The sequence below is a fragment of the Saimiri boliviensis genome, chromosome 9, assembly GCF_048565385.1.
Source record: "Saimiri boliviensis isolate mSaiBol1 chromosome 9, mSaiBol1.pri, whole genome shotgun sequence".
NCBI classification, from domain to species: domain Eukaryota; kingdom Metazoa; phylum Chordata; class Mammalia; order Primates; family Cebidae; genus Saimiri; species Saimiri boliviensis.
Window position 1 is genome coordinate 72,213,142 of NC_133457.1, and position 21,219 is coordinate 72,234,360.

General features: G+C 43.7%; 1 protein-coding gene across 5 annotated transcripts in view; it reads left to right on the forward strand.

The window, feature by feature from the left end:
* Positions 1–21,219, forward strand: part of NINL (ninein like) — a 177,398-nt gene that overhangs the window by 97,030 nt on the left and 59,149 nt on the right. For all 5 annotated transcript variants that reach the window (XM_039479599.2, XM_074406142.1, XM_074406143.1 and 2 more), the window contains exons 2-5: positions 1,547–1,737; positions 13,592–13,688; positions 17,995–18,167; positions 20,216–20,282. In XM_039479599.2, the coding sequence (XP_039335533.2) occupies positions 1,558–1,737; positions 13,592–13,688; positions 17,995–18,167; positions 20,216–20,282 (517 nt within the window). In that variant the 5' untranslated portion in view covers positions 1,547–1,557. The remainder of the gene's footprint in view (positions 1–1,546; positions 1,738–13,591; positions 13,689–17,994; positions 18,168–20,215; positions 20,283–21,219) is intronic.

The window sequence follows — 21,219 nt, forward strand, 5'->3', positions numbered from 1 at the left end:
CTCTGTGTATAAAACTATTAAAAAACTAGTTAAAACTGTAAAAATTTTATAGTCTTAGGTCTTACATTTAGGTCTTTAATCAATTTTTGGTAAATTACACAAAATTTAATTTTTTTTTAATTTTAAAAAATTAAAAAAATTTTTAATTCCTTCCTCCAGCAGTGGGTGAGATCCCCTGCTTACGACAGGCATCCAGGATTTTTAGTTTTGATAATTTGACAGTTACAAATAGCATATTTCAGTTTTAATTTCAGCATTTTTAGATGGTTATTAATTATATATTTATTTTGTGATTTATTAATATTCTCTGTATTTTTATTGGAGTTTCCTTTTTTCTTACTGTAAGCAATTTTATTTAGTACAATTTAGTAAAACTTTTACTCATCATTTGTAAAAAAATAATAATAATAAACCTTGTAAGGAAAAAACTAAATTTGTATATGTATATCAAAAAATTAATCTGGGCCAGGTGTGGTGCCTCACACCTGTAACCCCAGCACTTTGGGAGGCCAAGGCAGGCAGATCACTTGAGGTCAGGAGTTCCAAGACCAGCTTGCCCAACATGGTGAAACCTCATTTCTACTAAAAAGACAAAAATTAGCCGGGTGTGATGGCATACACCTGTAATCTCAGCTACTTGTGAGGCTGTGGCAGGAGGATCACTTGAACCCGGGAGGCGGAGGTTGCAGCAGCCTGAGATCTCGCCAGCCTGGGCAATAGAAAAAGACACTGCCGATCGAGACCATCCTGGTCAACATGGTGAAACCCCGTCTCTACTAAAAATACAAAAAAATGAGCTGGGCATGGTGACGCGTGCCTGTAATCCCAGCTACTCAGGAGGCTGAGGCAGGAGAATTGCCTGAACCCAGGAGGCAGAGGTTGCGGTGAGCCGAGATCGTGCCATTGCACTCCAGCCTGGGTGACAAGAGCAAAACTCCGTCTCAAAAAAAAAAAAAAAAAAAAAAAAAAAAGAAAAAGACACTGCCCTCCCTCCCAAAATTAGACTGTATGCTGGCCAAAATATTAATAATAGTGTTTTTAGATGGTGGTGGAATGTTTGATGGTTTTAGTTTTCTTTATACTACGTATCTCTATTTTCTAATTATTCTATAATAGTTTCTTTTTTTTTGAGATAGGGTTTCACTCTGCTGCCCAGGAGAACAGTGGCATTATCATGGCCCACTGCACCCTTGAACTCTTGGGTTCAAGCAGTTTTCCTGCCTTTGTCTCCCAAAGTGTCAGGATTACAGGCGTGAGTCACCATCCCTGACCTAATGGGTTTTTCTTATACAACAAAGAAATTCTGGTTCTTGTGACTGATGACTAAGGGACTGTATATCCTCATTCCCTGTTAACCTGCTCTGGCCTCTCCTGCTAAGTCAAGTCCTTCCACTGCTCGGCCCTGTGACGCCCCCTAGTGCCTTCCCCACATGCTGGCTCCTGCCCCCGCCTAGATCGAATAGCTCAGCACTCACCTTTAGTGTGGGAATGGGAGGGGAGGCAGGACAGTGTCCTGATGTTTTCTTTTTCCCTTGCACACTGCCAGCCTGCTATGGGATGGATGAAGAAGAGAATCACTATGTCTCACAGCTCAGGGAAGTCTACAGCAGCTGCGACACTACGGGGACCGGCTTTCTGGACCGTGAGGAGCTGACCCAGCTCTGCCTTAAGCTTCACCTGGAGCAGCAGCTGCCTGTTCTCCTGCAGACACTTCTTGGAAACAATCACTTCGCCAGGGTGAGTGTTGGACTTGTGAAAGAAAAGCACAGGGGTCTATAATTGGCTCTTAAGGGCATTTGATAAATATCAGCTGAATAAGGATACAAGCGTCAAAGGAAAGTTATTAGAAAATGGAACAGTGTCCTAGTTTTTCCTTCTATGGAAATTCTACATTGTAGAAAGTGGTTTCTTAAGATTACTTGTTATAAATGTAACTTCCAGAGGTTTTGTTTTTCCAGAAAGATATTTTAGTGGTTTGTTACGGGCAGGACGGGGAGGGAGTTTCATATGGGCCAGTGGTATGTGGTTCACAAAAACCACATGGGCTGGACCTGTAAGCAGCTCACACTGGTAATCAGAGAAAGCATCACAGTCCCTTGAAGGTGGATTGTCTTATACAGTTTCACAGTTTGAAATCCATCTAGGAGTTGGACAAAACAATTGCAAGCTACAGTTGCAAGAACGAAGGATAGCCATGTCCAGAGGTATCCCATAATTTCATCTAGACCAGATAGAAAATGTGAAATTGGAGGGTTCTTTTCTATCAGAAGGTCAAGATCATCTAGAATGGGGATCTAGGTCCTAGACTACAAGCTGCTTTTATGATCAAAACACTAAAAAGCACCTCCCCATTTCTACTTCTTAAGTTCTGGGGTACATGTGGAAATAGTGCAGGATTGTTACATGGGTGTACATAGGCCACAGTGGTTTTCTGCATCCATCCCTCCGTCATCTACATCATTAGGTATTTCTCCTAATGTTATCCCTCCCCAATCCCCCCACCCACTGCTGTCTCTCCACTAGCCCCCCCCACCTCCCAACAGGCCCCCATGTGTGATATTCTCCTCCCTGTGTCTATGTTTTCTCGTTGTTCAACACCCACTTATGAGTAAGAACATGTGGCATTTGATTTTATGTTCCTGTGTTAGTTTGCTGAGAATGGTGGTTTCCAGCTTCATCCATGTCCCTGTAAAGGACATGAACTCATCCTTTTTTATGGCTGCATAGTATTCCATTGTGTGTATGTGCCACATTTTCTTTATCCAGTCTGTCATTGATGGGCATTTGGGTTGGTTCCAAGTGTTTGCTATTGTAAACAGTGCCACAGTGAACATACGTGTGCATGTGTCTTTATAACAGAGCTGTTTGTAATCCTTTGGGTATATAGCCAGTAATGGGATTGCTGGGTCAAATGGTGTTTCTATTTCTGGATCCTTGAGGAATTGCCATGATGTCTTTCACAATAGTCGAACTAATTTACCCTCCCACCAATAGTGTAAAAGTGTTCCTATTTCTCCACATCCTCTCCAGTATCTTTTGTCTCCAGACTTTTTAATGATCGCCATTCTAACTGGTGTGAGATGGTATCTCATTGTGGTTTTGATTTGCATTTCTCTAATGACCAGTGGTTAGCTTTTTTTTCACATTTGTTGACTGCATAAATTCTTCTTTTGAAAAGTGTCTGTTCATATCCTTTGCCTACATTTTTATGGGATTGTTTGTTTTTTTCTTGTAAATTTGTTTAAGTTCTTTGTAGATTCTGGATGTTAGCCTTTTGTCAGATGGATAGGTTGCAAAAATTTTTTGCCCATTCTGTGTTCCTACTTCTTAAATGTTTCTGGATGTTAGTGCTAAAAGCAGTGCCTTATCTTGTTGGTCATCTTAACTTTGAAGGAAGCACTTTTTTTTTTTTTTTTTTTTTTTTTGAGACGGAGTTTCGCCCTTGTTACCCAGGCTGGAGTGCAGTGGCGCGATCTCGGCTCACCGCAACCTCCGCCTCCTGGACTCAGGCAATTCTCCTGCCTCAGCCTCCTGAGTAGCTGGGATTACAGGCACGTGCCACCATGCCCAGCTAATTTTTTGCACTTTTAGTAGAGACGGGGTTTCACCATGTTGACCAGGATGGTCTCGATCTCTCGACCTCGTGATCCACCCGCCTCGGCCTCCCAAAGTGCTGGGATTACAGGCTTGAGCCACCGCGCCCGGCAGGAAGAACTTCTTTTAAGCAAGACTCAGTATTTTCTTTTTATTTGTTTTTTGAGACAGGGTGTCACTTTGTCATCCAGTCTGGAGTGTAGTGGAGTGATCTTGGCCCACTGCAACCTCCACCTCCCAAGCTCAAGCGATCCTCCCACCTCAGCCCCACAAGTAGCTGGGATTACAGGCCTGCGCCACCACATCCGGCTAATTTTTGCATTTTTTGTAGAGATGGGGTTTTGCCATGTTACCCAAGCTGTTCTCGAACTCCTAAGCTCAAGCAATCCACCTGCCTTGGCCTCCCAAAGTGCTGTGAATACAAGTGTGACTCACTGCACCCACCAGTATTTTTATTTTGAATGAGGGGAAAAAAACCCAGCCAGTAAATTTTCCTGAATTGGCCCTTGGGCTGAAACAAATGAAGAAAAGAACACTCACTGCTGGCCTAGTAGAGAGTCCAGGTGAATCAGACCTCTTGTTAGTTCCTCAAAGAAGCCTCGCCTGCCCGGTCAGCAGAGCACTGTGCCTCTCTGGTAAGGAACTCTTCTCAGGCAAACTCATGCTCTTTCTCTGACTTTGTTTTCTATTCCTGCCTTTTAAAATGGGCTTAAGAAGGCAAATGTATTATTGATAGATAATGATCTAGCCTCTTTTGATATCACCCGGAACTGTGTTTGGGGCCTAGATGAGCAAAACTCACATTTGTGAAAAATTGAGTCTGTATCTTGCTGAATTGATATTTTTTAAAAATTGAGAATTTAGAAATTAAACTTTAGAAAATTCCAAAACAAAAGAGTAACTTTTAGGTCCACATTCAGCTTGCAGGCTCTGGTGATTGATAAGCCATGTCATTCCCAAGCTTTTCTTCACTTTATACTTTGTATTTACAGGAATGATACAAGACAGAAACATTCAATTATGAAAGCATAACCATGATTAGTGTTAGCACATTAATAAGGAGAAAAAGTCTGCTTGGGTTACATGAGCTTTCTGACTTAAAACCTGTCCACACGTCCTGAAAAGCGGCTCATCTGAGACAGAATTTCCTTCCAGGAGGCTTGAGGCTTCTCATACATGTGTGGGGAGGGTGTGAGAAGAAAGATGGGTGCCACAAGCGGTTGCAGGAGCCAGGCTCTTTCTGACTCAGCTCCCCCTGGAACAGCCATGAATGTCTAGCCATCATCCTTCTGTCTGTCCCAGCTCCGTTCTTTCCTATAGCCATGATTTTCTGTTCCCAGAAAGCAAGTCGGATGCTAGATAAACTAAGAAGTAACTTTGTTTGCACTGGTGCTCTTGACTCTACTCTGACATTATCCTTTCTCTTCTCTCTGTAACATTTCAAGAGCACCCTGCCGCCGCTGCAGGTGCCCAGTGTTCACCTCTCTCTCACTTGATCCTGTCTCCTCCGAGATGGTTGGTCATGGTGGATGATTTTTCTGTTCTGACTCTGCTTGCTTCCCTGCTTCGTCCCACAGACCCTATAGGTGGAAAATCATACAGAGATTTAGGGGAAGCAGGTATCAAGCCAGAAATATCCATATAGGTGTCCCTGTTTTTCTTTCTTCTTTTTTTTAAATTTTATTGCATTTCAGGTTTTGGGGTACATGTGAAGAACATGCAAGATTGTTGCATAGGTACACACGTGGCAGTGTGATTTCCTGCCTTCCTCCCCTTCATCTATATCTGGCATTTCTCCCCATGCTATCTCTTCCCAACTCCCTACGCCCCCGCTGTCCCTCCCCTATTTCCCCCCAACAGACCCCAGTGTGTAGTGCTCCCCTCCCTGTGTCCATGTGTTCTCATTGTTCAACACCTGCCTATGAGTTGAACTAATTTACACTCCCACCAACAGTGTAAAAGTGTTCCTATTTCTCCACATCCTCTCCAGCATCTGTTGTCTCCAGATTTTTTAATGATCGCCATTCTAACTGGCGTGAGATGGTATCTCAATGTAGTTTTGATTTGCATTTCTCTGATGACCAGTGATGATGAGCATTTTTTCATATGTTTGTTGGCCTCATGTATGTCTTCTTTTGTAATGTATCTGTTCATATCCTTTGCCCACTTTTGAATGGGCTTGTTTTTTTCTTGTAAATCTGTTTTAGGTCTTTGTAAATGGTGTCCTTGTTTTTCTACAACAAACCAAATGGTAGAGATTTCAGTGAGTCTTAAAGAAAACCAAGATAGCCGGGCGCGGTGGCTCAAGCCTGTAATCCCAGCACTTTGGGAGGCCGAGGCGGGTGGATCACGAGGTCGAGAGATCGAGACCAACCTGGTCAACAGGGTGAAACCCCGTCTCTACTAAAAATACAAAAAATTAGCTGGGCATGGTGGCGCGTGCCTGTAATCCCAGCTATTCAGGAGGCTGAGGCAGGAGAATTGCCTGAACCCAGGAGGCGGAGGTTGCGGTGAGCCGAGATCGCGCCATTGCACTCCAGCCTGGGTAACAAGAGTGAAACTCCGTCTCAAAAAAAAAAAAAAAAGAAAACCAAGATAAACCCTTTATCCAGGAGAATAACTTGGCTTTTTGATTCAAATACTACATATCTAGGCCAGGTGTAGTGGCTCACTCCTGTAATCCTAGGACTTTGAGAGATGAAGGTAGGCAGATCACCTGAGATCAGGAGTTCGAGACCAGCCTGGTCAACATAGTGAAATCCTGTGTCTACCAAAAATACGAAACTGAACCACTCATGGTGGCAGGTGCCTGTGACTGCTACTCAGAAGACTACTCAGCTACTCAGGAGATCGAGGTGGGAGAATTGCTTGAATACAGGAGATGGAGGTTGCAGTGAGCTGAGATTCACACTACTGCACTCCAGCCTGGGCGACAGAATGAGACTCCATCTCAAAAACCCATAAAAGTAATTCTTGAGGTCAGGAGTTCGAGACCAGCCTGACCAACATGGTGAAACCTCGTCTCTACTAAAAATGCATAAATTAGCCACATGTAGTGCTGTGCACCTGTAATCCCAGCTACTTGGGAGGCTGAGTCAGGAGAATTGCTTGAACCAGGGAGGCAGAGGTTTCGGTGAGCCAAGAGCGCACCATTGCACTCCAGCCTGGGCAACAGAGTGAGACTACATCTCAAAACAAACAAACAAACAAACAAACAAACAAACACCATGTATCTAGTCCTTGTGGTAACTAACATATGTGATATTATATAAATGTTAGTTTTGATTCAGAAATCTCATTATAAAAATGAAACAGTCCAGGTGTGGTGGCTCACACACGTAATCCCAGCACTTTCAGAGGCCAACCTGAGAGAATTGCTTAAGCCTAGTTCAAGATTAGCCTGGGCAACAGAGTGTGACCCTGTCTCTACAAAAAAATTTTAAAGGTAGCTGGGTGTGGAGGCATGTACCTGTAATTCTAGCTAGTTGTCAGGCTGAGGTGGGAGGATTGCTTGAGCCCAGGGGTTTGAGGTTATAGTGAGCTGTGATTGTGCCACTGTCCAGCCTGAGCAATAGAGTGAGACCCTGTCTCTAATATAATACACCAAAAAACACATATACGTATGTGTATGTTTTATATATATATATATATATATATATACACACACACACACATTTATATATATTATAATATATATATTATATTGTCATATATATATATACAGAAGAAAATGGATGGTCACATCTGTATTGAACAGGTACAGACTTTTTTCTTCCATTTACATTGTATTGGCTATTATAAGTAATCTAGAGCTCCTTTAAAATATACAGGAGGTTATATGTAGGTTATATGCAAATGCTACATTTTATACAAGGGACTTGAGCATCTGTGGATTTTGGTATCTGTCAAGGGTCCTGGAAGTAATCCCCCAGGCATACTGTGGGACAATTGTAATTTGAAGTTGAAAGTACCTCCAGATCACACACACCAGCCCCTTTACGTTGTGATGAATGAGTCTGACTGAGATCATGCAGAGTTGGGATAGTGTATCCTGTCGGTGAAATACCTGAATATATGGAGTTGCCACTCACCTTTTGTGAGCTTTAGAGAAGGACACAGGAAAACAGACAAGCATGGTTAAGATGGTATCAGACTAAAATGGCACCAAACTGAGCCGTCAGATCCCACTGCTCTTTGATGGATGGCAGAAAGTCAGCTGGTAATATTATCAAAGACACAAAAGGATCTGTGATTAAACTGAGTGAAATTCTAATTTTATTATTCATCTAGTATTTGACAACTATCTTTTGAAAACTTACTAGGTGCTAGGCAACACCAGATGGTAGGGATGCAAGGAGAAAAGACTCACAGTTTCTATCTTTATGTGAAAAGACATGCATTCAAGGTATGCATTCTAGCATTGATTCAGACAGGAAAAGTTTGGAAACAGCTTTTTCCAATATGGAATTGGTTAAATAATCCTGGCAACTCCATTTGTTGAAATCTTTTGCAGCCCTAAAAAAAGGAAGAAGTGGTTTAGATATTCTAATAGTGGCAAGTGAGCTAACTCGGGCCGAGCTTTCAAGGAGGACTACTAGAAAAACTGAACAAAATAATAAAAATAAGTATTTTGAAAACAGTAAAGGACAAATAAATCAGTGAGAAATTACCAATAAAAAAAAATCTGTGATAGACTGGGCGTGGTGGCTCAGGTCTGAATTCCAATACTTTGGGAGGCTGAGGTAGGAGAATCGCTGGAGTTCAGGAGTTCAGGACCAGTCTGGGCAACATAGCAAGACCTTGTCTCTACTAAAAATAAAAAACAATTAGCTGAGGGTGGTGGTGCACACCTGTAGACCCAGCTACTCAGGAGGCCAAGGTGGAGGAGGATCACTTGAGCCTGGGAGACTGAGGCTGGGCTGTAGTGAGCTATAATCACGCCATTGCTCTCTAGCCTGGGTGATAAAGTGAGATCTTGTGTCAAAAACAAAATTGTAGTAAATTAAGTATGTAGGGAGGTAAGCTTAGCACACAAAAGCCCATTTTCCCTGAGATGTGATTTTAAGTAAGCAACTAAAAAATGGAGACCTTGGGGCCTCAAAGGGTCCCAGAAACATATGTCGAAACCTAGATTCAAGGTAAGTAGAAACCCAGGGTTGTCAAACCAACCCCAAATTTAAAGAAGAATTCTGAAGGGTAAGACCTGTAGGGTAAAGATGAATTGCAGTCAGTCAGTCATTATACTGCTTTGTGGTCTGGTCTTACATCCCTCAGTACACTACATACATAACCTCAAACCCTGCACTTAGATTATTGGCACTGCGTGGATAGGCATCTAGCCAAAGCAAACAAATGTCTTCTCCTGATAAAAGGGCTGTCATTCCAAATCTGATATTTCTAAATAATAGCCAAATATAATGACCAACATATGATAAAGATAACTGGGCAAACAAACAAAATATGATGAGCAAGAACCAGCAGAAACAACTGGCAATTGAAGCAGACCCACAAAGATGTGAGATATTACAATTGTTGGACATAAAATATAAAATAACTGTGGTTACTGTGTTAGAGATTTTTTTTAAAGCTTAAAAAATATCTACAAGAAAGAGAGAACTCTAAAAAGTGACATAACATATCTGAACAATGAACCAAATAAAATGTAGAACTGATAAGTATGATAACCAAAATTTAAAACTAAATAGAAGCATTTAGCAGCAGATTAGACACAGCTGAAGAAAGCATTCATTAACTGGAGTCATCCAGAATGCAGCATGAAGATATAAAAAGAGGTGGTATAGATGGAGGCAGAAAGTCTAGGCAGCATCCCTTTAACTGGAGTCCTGGGCAGAAAGAAGTGAATGAGGAAGGGACATTATGTGAACAGATAATAGCTATAACATTTTCAGATGAAAGATACTTCTTGGGATTCCAAAAGCCCATGAAATTTCAAGCAGGATAAAGAGACATCTATACCCGGCATATTATATGAAACTGAAGGAAAACAAAGACAGGGAGAATATCTTGAAAATAGCTAGATGTGGGTCCACAGGATCTCTTTGCATTTTTCTTACAACTACATACAGATCTTTAATGATCTCCAAATGAAAAGTTTAATAATTTTAAAAAAGAAGTGAGAAAAGAGACATATCCTAAAAGTGAGCCATAGTTAAATTGACCACTGTGCTCTCTAATGCAGTAGTAGAAGCCAGAAGACAATGGAAAGATATCTCCAATGTGCTAGAAGAAAATAACTACCAACCTGATTTTCATACTGGGCAAAAATATCCTTCAAGAATAAAGGTGAAAGAATGCCTCTGTGAGAAGGAGAGTTCTGCTTAGCAGTGAAAGGATATAGAGGCAAAGACACCCAATAAATATTTTTTGAGTCCCTACTATATGCCAACAGTGAGCTCACATTTTAACTGGGGACAGAAAATAAGCAAATACATGTATAATCTAATGTGAGATAGTGATACATATGTGTCCCAGGCAGAGGTGTCTGCAAAGAAACAGCTGCTTTTTGCACTCAGTGGCAGCAACAGAAATGTGCTCATGCAAATTCTTGGCCAGATTTTGGAAGCATCCTTGGACCTATGCCCGAAACCTTCTTCTGCAACACTTTCTTGGTGATATTTTTTGACCCACCTAATGGCCCTTCTGTTGATTTCTTTCTGTGTGACTTTCATTGACGCATACCTAGAGAAAAGAGCATGTATCCAAGTGTATAGCTCAGTGAATATTCCAAACTGAGTGCACTTGTTTAACTGTCACACCCTTACCCCTCATCATGTCTCTTTTTGGTTCCTCTACTACCAAAGGTTAACCACCATTCTGACACCAACACCATAGATTTGTTTTGTCTGTTTCTGAATTTTATATAAATTATGATTTTATTTTGAGGTGGAGTCTTGCTCTGTCACCCAGATTGGAGTACGATGGCATGATCTCGGCTCACTGCACCTCTGCCTCCTGGGTTCAAACAGTTCTCTGCCTCAGCCTCCTGAGTAGCTGGGATTATAGGCACTTGCCACCATGTCCGGCGAATTTTGTATTTTTAGTAGAGACGGGCTTTCACCATCTTGGTCAGGCTGGTCTTAAAACTCCTGAGCTTGTGATCCACCCGCCTCAGCCTCCCAAAGTACAGGGCTTACAGGTGTGAGCCACCATGACTGACCTTTTTTTTTTTTTTTTTTTTTTTTTTGAGAAGGAGTTTTACTCATGTTGCCCAGGCTGGAGTGCAATGGCACGATCTCAGCTCACTGGTCTCCACCTCCCAGGTTCAAGCGATTCTCCTGCTTCAGACTTCCAAACAGCTGGGAATAGGCATACACCACCATGCCCAGCTAATTTTTGTATTTTTAGTAGAGACGGTGTTTTATCGTGTTGGCCAGGCTGGTCTTGAACTCTCGATCTCAGGTGATCTGCCCACCTCAGCCTCCCAAAGTGCTGGAATTACAGGCGTGAGCCACTGCGCCAGGCCAAATTATGAATTTTATATACAGCACATATTCAGTACATACTCTCTGGCTTTTTTTTTCTTTGAGACGAGGTCTCACTTTGTGACCCAGGCTGGAGTGCAGTGGCACGATCTTGGCTTATTGTTAGCCTTGACCTCCTAGGTTCAAGCAGTCCTCCTGCCTCAGCCCCAAGTAGCTGGGTCTAAGGAGCATGCCACCATGCCCGGCTAATTATTATTTTTTTTGTAGAGATGAAGTTTGCTCAGGCTGGTCTCCAATTCCTGAGCTCAAGCAATCAGCCTGCGTTGGCCTCCCAAAGTGCTGGAATTACAGGCATGAGCCATCGCACCTGGTCATTCTCTGGCTTATTTATTCAATAGTATATCTCTGAGATACATTCATGTTACTGTGTCTATCAGAAGTTTGTTCTTTTTCATTGTCATGTATTTCATTGTATGAGTATACATGTGTATCAGTTTGTTTATCCATTCTGTTTAAATGGATAGCAGAGTCATTTGCACTATTCTAAAAGGATCATTTATAAGTTATAAATGATTTCTCTGGTTAAAACAAATAAATGTAAAATAAAAACATGTTAGACAAAAAAATTTGGGACTGACATATTTAAGAAAAACAAAGTTCTAAAGGATGTGTTTTAAATAGTTGAAAAATTATTCCAGATGGAAAGTCAGAAATGCAGGAATAAATGAAAAACAGAATGAATATTTGGATAATTCTAAGTGAAGATTATATAAAACCAAAAAATACTATTTTGTGAGGCTTTAAACATACAGAAATAAAATTCATGATAACAAAGGCATCGAAGTCAAGAGTGCAGCAACTGGAGCTGATGCATTTCACCGGCTTTGTATTATCGTAGAAGGAGGTAAAAGTTTTGATTAATAGTCAACTTTGGTAAACTAAGAATGGATGTTGTAATTTCAGGGTAATCGTTAAGAAAAATGGAAATAGACTGTATAACTTCTTTTTCTTTTCTTTTCTTTTTTTTTTTTTTTGAGACAGATTCTTGCTCTTTTACCCAGGCTGGAATGCAATGGTGCTATCTCGGCTCACTGCAACCTCTGCCTCCTGGGTTTGGGTGATTCTTCTGCTTCAGCTTCCCAAGTAGCTGAGATTACAGGCATGCACCAGTTTGCCCAGCTAATTTTTGTATTTTTAGTAGCAATGGGGTTTCACCATATTGGCCAGGCTGGTCTTGAACTCCTGACCTCAAGTGATCCATCTGCTTTGGCTTTCCAAAGTGCTAGGATTACAGGCATGAGCCACTGTGCCCAGCCATGACGTCTGAATTAGTAAGAGAAAAGTGAAATCCTAACATAGTGAATCCAAAGGCGGCAGAGGGCAGGGGAGAGAAAAAACAAGCAAGTCAAAAATGGTCGATTTAAATCCTGTAAATCAGTAATCACATTAATATAATTAGACGACATAGTTAAGTTAAAGATAAAAGTTGTCAGATTGGAAAAAATCCAGCTATTACTGTTTATAAGAGACACATCTAAAACATAAGGATATAAACAATTGGAATTAAAAGTTTAATAAAAAGACAATATCATGTAAATACTGACCAAAAGAAAGCTGGGGTAGTTTCTTGATATAAGAGAAACTGCACTTTAAGATGAAAAGCTTTACTGAATTAAGAGTGTGAGCATTTTTGCCAGGCGTGGTGGCTCAGGCCTGTAATCTTAGCACTTTGGGAGGCCGAGGAGGGCGGATCACCTGAGATCAAGAGTTCAAGACCAACCTGACCAACATGGAGAAACACTGTCTCTGCTAAAAATACAAAATTAGCCAAGCCTGGTGGCGCATGCCTGTAATCCCAGCTACTCAGGAGGCTGAGGCAGGAGAATCGCTTGAACCTGGGAGCGAAGGTTGCAGTGAGCTGAGATTGTGCCATTGCACTCCATCCTGGGCAACAAGAGCAAAACTCCATCTCAAAAAAAAAAAGTGTGAGCATTTTATAATAATAAAAGGTTCAGTTCACCAAGGGTTATAAATATGCATGTTCTATGGTCCAGCAATCCCCTCCTCAGGCAGCTATTATAGCAAAACTTCTGAAGACACAGAGAAGCCAAATGAAACTAAGCTTTTGGCATGCATGCAAATGAGGTCTAGAAAAGTGAGGAAGATGTCACCATAAAATCAGGAGATGTATGGGGAAGGGTTCGTGGTGGAGGGGCCTTCTGCGGTGCTGGCGGCATTGGGGACGCCTCACCTTATATATAATGTTTCATGGCCATCAGATCCCTCTTTCCTGTGCTTTGTTTTCTAATTATGTTGTTTGATTTACAAAATTGTTTAGTGTTTACTTGGAGGTGGGATTATCATCCACTTTTACTTTCTTTATCATGGTCTTCTATTTTTAAAAATCTTAAGTAAATATTTGAAACCATGAATGTTCTCATTTTAAAAGGCAATAATAATACATTTCTATCTGAAAGAAAATCCAAAAGATTCGCTCATGAAATGTGTGATCTGTTGAAAGTGACATTGTCCTCTCCCACCTTCAATTCACCCAGGTTAACTTTGAGGAATTTAAGGAAGGTTTTGTGGCTGTGTTGTCATCAAATGCTGGTGTTCGCCCCTCAGATGAAGACCGTAGTTCTTTGGAATCAGGTAAGAGGATTTCCTCCTATTGACTGTAGTTTCTTTTTGTTGTTTGTTTACTTTTGGAGTGCAAAGAATCCAGCAATTCTGAAAACTCTACCTTACTTTCTGTCACCTCTAAGCTATATGGACTTTGAAAAAACACTTGGTGTTTTTTCTTCCTTTGTTTATTTGTGAAGTGGTGTCATAATAATGTATGCTGTGCCTGCCATGAATAATGACACTGCACTGTGCTAATGTGACTGATCAGAATCCTGTTATAGGGACAGGGTTTCTGGGACACAGGCTGTGTCCCTAAATGGAAGTGGCATCCTTGGGGAAAGCCACCTGGCCTTGGTTCCAGCCTCATGTGCCGGGATGGTAACAGGTGGGTGAGGTTGGAGGGAGGGCTACCCAGGCGTGGAGTGGTGAGGTGGTGACAGCCTCCTTCTTGGTTGCAGATGGCCGCATGTCAGGAGGGTATGAAATGGGGGTGGCTCTTTCCCTCTTGCAGGGGTGTCTTGTTTGTGGTATTGATTAGCGTGTCACAGAGGGAGCACTCCTTCATGTCTCACAGCAGGGTGTCCTGGTCAGGAGGGGTGCAGTAGATAAGTCATGGGACTGGGGGCAGAGGATGTTAAAGCACAAGGGACCAAGCTCACATAGCGGTCTTCTGAGTGAGCACATGGCATTGAACTTTGTGTACATTTACATAGAGTCCATTTAACCCTCACAGAAATCCTGTGGCATTACTTAAAATACCTGTTATTCAGATGAGGAAACTGAGGCCCCAGGTGAAGATTCATTCACCATTCCACAGTTAATAAGCAGTGGCCAGGATTTGAGTCCTGGTATTCCAGCTTGAAGACCGGGGCCCTTGTGTGGGCATTGTTGCTGCACCCTGCTCTTTCTGCTGTGTGCTGGTGGTCTCCCCTTCCCGCTTCCTCTTGCTGGTTGCAGAGGTGCTGGTAAGGAGCCTTGGGGTGGGAAGAGAAGCCCTGGGTTCATAGCCCCCCCCACCGGCCATATGCATGACCTGGGTGAAGTGTGAGTTGCTCCAATTCACTCTTTCCTTCTTTAAGATGTGAAAGGGCTCCCTACTCCATACTATCCCTAAGGCACAGGACCTTGGAGGATGATCAAAGATATCAAAGCACCTTGAACAGGTGACAACCTGGTCCCCTGATCTTGTGTTTTCCCATCTGTGCTGGAACACGGAAGGTGGCTGCATCTAAGTTTAAAACTGTCTCAACCTGTGGGTCATGTTGACAGTACTTGAAAAGAAACACCAAGCTGTTTTTTAGAACTTGTGCTTTTTTTCACCTGTTTCAATTTTGTTTTGCATTTTCTGTCTTTTCCAATTAGAATTGAAAAGCTTTCCTCAACTAAATGGTCCTATTCCCTATTAATACTTTGGTATTAGTTCATTCTCATGTTGCTATAAGGAACTACCTGAGACTGGGTAATTTATGAAAAAATTTACCTTTGTTTATTTGACAAAGGTTATTATATGACACCACAAATTAAGAAAGGAGGTTTAATTGACTCACATTTATACAGGCTGTACATAAAGCATGGCTGGAGAGGCCTCAGGAACAATCATGGTGGAAGGCAAAGGGGAAGCAGGCATGTCTTCATGTAGCAGAGCAGGAGGAATAGAGTGAAGAGAGAGGTGCTGCACACCTTTGAACAACCAGATCTCATGAGAACTCACGTCTACCCCATGATCAAATCATTGGCCACCAGGCCCTTCCTCCAGCATCGGGAATTAGAATTAAACATGAGATTTGGGTGGGGACACTCAGCCAAACCATCATTCCACCCTGGCCCCTCCCAAATCTCATGCATGTCCTTATCACATTTCAAAATATAATCATGCCTTCTCAAAAGTCTCCCAGTCTTAACTCATTCTAGCATTAACTCAAAAGTCCAAAGTCTAATCTGAGACAAGGCAAGTTTCTTCTACCTATGAGCCCGTAAAATAAAAAATGAGATAGATGCTTCCAAGATACAATGGGGATACAGGCATTGGGTAAATGCTCTTCTTCCAAAAGGGAGAAATTGGCCAAAACAAAGGGGCTACAGGCCTCCTGCAAGTCCAAAACCCAGCAGGGCAGTCATTACATCTTAAAGATCTAAAATAATCTCCTTTGACACCATGTCTCACATCCAGGCCACACTGATGCAAGGGGTGGGTTCCCAACCTGTGTCTCTGCAGGGTACAGGCCCTGTGGCTGCTTTCATGGGCTGGTGTTGAGTGCCTGTGGCTTTTCCAGGTGCACAGTGTAAGCTGTCAGTGGATCTACCATTCTAGAGTCTGGAGGATGGTGACCCTCTTCTCACAGCTCCACTAGGCAGTGCCCAGTGGGGACTCTCTGTGGGCTCCAAACCCACATTTTCCCTCTGCACTGCCCTGATAGAGGTTCTCCATGAGGGCTCCGCCCACACAACAGACTTCTGCCTGGACATCAGGTATCTTCATACATCCTTTGAAATCTAGGTGGTAGCTCCCAAGCCTCAACTCGTGCCCTCCATCTATCTGCAGGCTTAACGTCACATGGAAACAACCAAAGCTTGTGGCTTGCACCCTCTGGAATAGCAGCCTGAGATGTTTTTGGCCCCTTTTAGCCATGGCTGGAGCTATAACACTTGGGATATAGGGAACAGTGTCCCAAGGTGGAGCCTCATGCCCAGCCCGAGACAATTCTTCCCTCCTTAGCCTAAGAGCTTGTGATGGGAGGGGCTGTCATGAAGCTTTCTGAAATGCCTGCCAGGCATTTCCCCCATTGTCTTAGATATTAACATTTGGCTCCTCCTTACTTTTACAAATTTCTTCAGCTGGCTTGAGTTCCTTTCTCCCCTGAAAATGGATTATTTTTTTCTGCCACATGGTCAGCCTGTAAATTTTCCAAACTTTCACACTTTGCTTCCCTTTTAAATACAGGTTTCAGTTTCACATCATCTCTTTGCTCATGAATAGAAGCATATAATGTTAGAAGCAGCCAGGGCATATCTTGAATGCCTTGCTGCTGAGAAATTTCTTCCGCTAGGTACTCTAAATCATTTCTCTCGAGTTCAAAATTTCACGTATCTCTAGGGCAGGGGCAAAATGCCACCAGTCTTTTTGCTAAAGCATAGCAAGAGTGACCTCTTTGCAGTTCCCTGTATGTTCCTTGTCTTCGTCTGAGACCACCACAGTTCATTGTCCATATCACCATTAGCATTTGGTCACATCAATTTAACAAGTCTCTAGAAGGTTACAAACTTTCCCACATCTGTCTTCTTCAGAGCCCTCCAAACTGTTCCAACCTCTGCCAGTTATCCGATTCCAAAGCTGCTTCCACATTTTCATGTGTCTTTATAGCAATACTCCACTCCTGGTGCCAATTTTCTGTATTAGTCTGTTCTTGCAGTGCTATAACGAACAACCTGAGACTGGGTAATTTATTTTTTAAAAAGAGTTTTAATTGACTCACAGTTCCTCAGGCTTTACAGGAGTCATGTCTGGGGATGCCTCAGGAAACTCACAATCATGGCAGAAGACGAAGGGCCAGCAGGCATGTCTTACATGACTGGAGAAGGAGGAAGAGAGCAGGAGGAGGTGCTACACGCTTTTAAGCAACCGGATCTCATGAGAACTCACTCTCTTGAGAACAGCAATTGAGAAATCCACCCCCATGATCCCATCACCTCCCACCAGGCTCTTCCTCCAACGTTGAAGATTACAATTTGACATGAGATTTGGGTGGGGACACAAACCATATTAACTTCCCGTAAGCTCTGACCCTTCTTGTGAGAGTGTGCTGGGCCACTCCTTGATGGTGCCCACTGTCTTGGAGTGATTAATGAGGCCCGTGATGACTCTGTCCCAGTGGGATGAGAGATTATCTGGTCACCTTGCATTATTGTCAGCTGCCTGGAATGTCACCTTATATTTAGCATGTTCACTTAGGACACTGAGAGTCAGGTGATCATCAGCTATATGTTCTTGGATTATTGGAGGTTTTGTTGTTCCTTTCCAGAGATAGCTAGGTTTTTGTTCGTCTTTAATTACGTAAAAGCAAAATATGCTTGAAAAAGTTTAAATAGCCTGTAGAGTTTAGGGGAAAGTCCTCCTGTTCCCACACTCATTTTCTCAGTCTCCCTTTCAAGGTCATAGGATTGTCATTATTCACTGTTGCTTGTGTCTTTCCAGATGCTTCTGTGTGCAGAGCAGTGCCTGTCTGGGAGTCACGCTCGGTGCTGAGTGTGCACCTTCTCAGAGGGCACCTGCTGGCCTTCATGGGCCGGGAACTGTTATAAAGGACCCCCACCAAATTTCCTGTTTTCTTCCCAGCTGCCTCCTGTGCCATCCCACCAAAGTATGTGAGTGGCTCTAAGTGGTATGGCCGTCGAAGCCGGCCTGAGCTGTGTGACGCTGCCACAGAAGCCAGACACGTGCCCGAGCAGCAAACCCAGGCCAGCCTGAAAAGTCAGCTCCGGCGCTCAGCGTCTCTGGAGAGTGTGGAGGTGGGTCAGGCCCCTCTCCCACCCCAGCTGCCCAGTGTTGGGAATAACGAATGCTTCTCTTCATCCCTGTTCATAGCACGTGATCATGAGATATGGGGAGGACAGCGGCAGTCCCAGACACCCTGAATCACCAGAAGCTTGGTCACTTTGGGGAATGCCATTTCATTTAAATTGGGCCTGGTTGTCTTTAGGACAGTCCTGGCCACACGATTCTCTCCTTCTGGGTTGGTGCAATAAAGAATTTGTGCATAAATCCTTTGTTTCTCTTTTCCTCTGATATCACCACCAGCAATGTTTATGGCTTCATAGGAATGAAGGGTCAATGTGCTAAGAGTAGAAAAGGGAAGATGCCTTTTTGAAACAGCCTTGAGGTCAGGAGTGTGGATGTGTCAAACCGGTGTCCCACCCGTCTTAAACACTTAGATATATTGAGGCCCAGCACTTAGAACTGACCTTTATAGCCAGTGCATCCTGGGGCGTTGGGAGTTGCCACTCTATCCCCAGGTTCCCTGGGTCATTTGCTGCAAGTACCTAGGATACAAGGGTCACCCAGGAGATGGCTGCCAGAGTCTCGTGGGGCTTCATGTTAAGAAATATGTCCATGGGGCAGGTCCACAGCTTGTGAGTTAATCATGAACTAGGTTAAACCATTTTCAAGGATTCTAGAAGGTTCCTGGTTCCTGTGCTCTGTGCTGTCAGCTTCTGCCAGGTGAGGCTTGATCAGGAGCACATCTTTCTTAGACAGCTCAGGGGCCCCAGGTGGACTTGTTTACCATTTGTTTTCAATGTTTGTGGAGGCAAAGAGGAAAAACAACCAAAATATATTTACATCTTAAGAGTCTCTTTTCTCAGGGGCATGTGACACCTAGGCAATGCCTATAAATCCAGAACATTCATTTTTTGTTCTTTGTTGTTGTCGTTGTTTTGAGACAGAATCTCTGTCTGTTGGGCAGGCTGGTCTCAATCTCCTGACCTCATGATCCGCCTGCCTCATCCTCCCAAAGTGCTGGGATTACAGGTGTGAGCCACCACACCCAACTCCTTTTTTATTCTTTTTTTTTTTTTAATTTGGACCTCAGGGATGGAGTGATAATGAATCTACTCCTTGTGGTGCATCTTTGCTGGCGCCATTCTGCTTCTTAAATCATCTTTGATTCACAAAACCTGAACACGGGGAAAGCTGCCTTTAAGGTTGTCAGTGGAGTTGAACACATTAGAAAATGGGGTTGAGTATTTATCACCAGCTCGCAGATTCTCCCCCATCAGAGCCAGTGCCAGCTTTGAAGCGTATGGAATCTTGGTCACCGGCGTCCATTCCACAGTCAGTTGTGGGGATACGCAACACCTGGACAAAAGCAGAGTTTTGATTCCAGTTGGCTGATGTAGTCACTGCAGCACGAGGTTTTTACTAAGTCACGTGTTTCTTGATGACCCCTGTTCCCGTCTTGGGTACAGGTTTGCAAAGGCTGCTGGGTGTGAGGTGATTACCAGGAGCTGTGCTATCCCAGAGCCCTTGGAGGGACACAGAAACCTGCTCTCACGTTGCAACTGTCTGCCAAACTGATGTGGATGACGAGGGAGGGGTGCAGAGAGGCGGTCGTGTCGCAAGTCTTGCATGAAGAGTGTGTCCTGAGACTGAATGACTGGTTGCAGGGCTGTCCTCTCTCAAGTGCTGCCTCTGAAGCTATCACCATGTGGAGGGGGGCGAGCTTCTCTGCTGCTAGGACAAGAGTGTTTGATTGTATGTTCAGTGTCAACTGCTGATAACTGGGTTTATGTTGAGAAGCCCCAAGTGTGTGGAACCAAGGTGTGTCCCCTCTCTCCCTGGCCCAGCCCCTCGCTGCTGCTTGGTGGGGCCCACCCCGCACAGGGCTCACCTAGGGCTTCCAGGGCGGCCCCAAGGCAGGGGTAGGCTTTTCCTCTGAGGGGTTGATTCCATCCTCAGCCATCCCCCACTTCACCAAACACCCTGCCCTATTTTTTCCTAGTGCTCTGTGCCCAGCAGCACCCGCTAGAACTCACAGCCTTCTCTCTGCATCTTTCTTCAGAGTCTCAAGTCAGATGAAGAGGCCGAGAGCGCTAAAGAAGCTCAGAATGAATTATTTGAAGCACAAGGTAAAGCCACAGGCTCACATTCGGTGCTCTCTGCCTTTGCCCAGAGCTTTGAAAGCTAAAGAGCCAGGTCACTGGGCATTGCACAGCCACAAGTGTAATTTCCTGGGCAATACGTGGGGTGGGTGGTGTCCTGCTGGATTCCTCCTTCTCCAGAAGTGATCAGAATGGCATCGTCATAGCAGTGAGGCTGTGACTCGATCTTCATCCTCCCAAGGTAAGACCCCAGGGCAGAGGCCTGTGGCCAAGGGAGCATGTGGTTCATCACACTTCATAATCTGCAAGTACCAGTGTGATCCCAGCTGGCAGGTGTGCCCTGTGGTTTCAGGCAGGAGGACCTTGCTTGGCCCCGTCACCTCAAGCTGACCTTGCACCTCCTTCCTGGCACGCTGGGCTTGATGCAGCCTCTCCCCTGCTGTGCAGGGGCAGCCTCAGCACCCACCAGGGTCTCATCTGTTCTGCAGATGGCATATAAGATATGGTCCTGGAGTTCAGCGCCTTGGTGAGCAGCTGGTACACATAAGCAAATCACAGCACACAGCTGCACAGCGCTGTGCAGCGCCCAAGGAGGGCTGACCGTCCGTGCCGTTGTGGTGCCCTCTGCAAGATCTTGGTCCTGGGAAGCTATATGCAGGGGCATGATCAAGACTTCAGCTCCCTCACCACCTTTCTGGAGTGACATGCATTACATGTGTCGTAGGAACAGAAAGCTAGGCAGTAAACTTCCCAGGGGATTCCCCTGGGGAGAGGAACAAAGGCTTTGGAGAGAAGGACTTCTTTTTCATTTTAATTATCTTGTCTTTGCCTGTAATACTTTCTTGACATTAAAAAGCAAACAGAAACATTAATTATGAATTCTAGAGTGTTTTGGGTAGGAAAGACCAAACCTATGCAAACAATGCAAAACAGAAGACTCCGTAAAAGTAACTTCTGACTTACA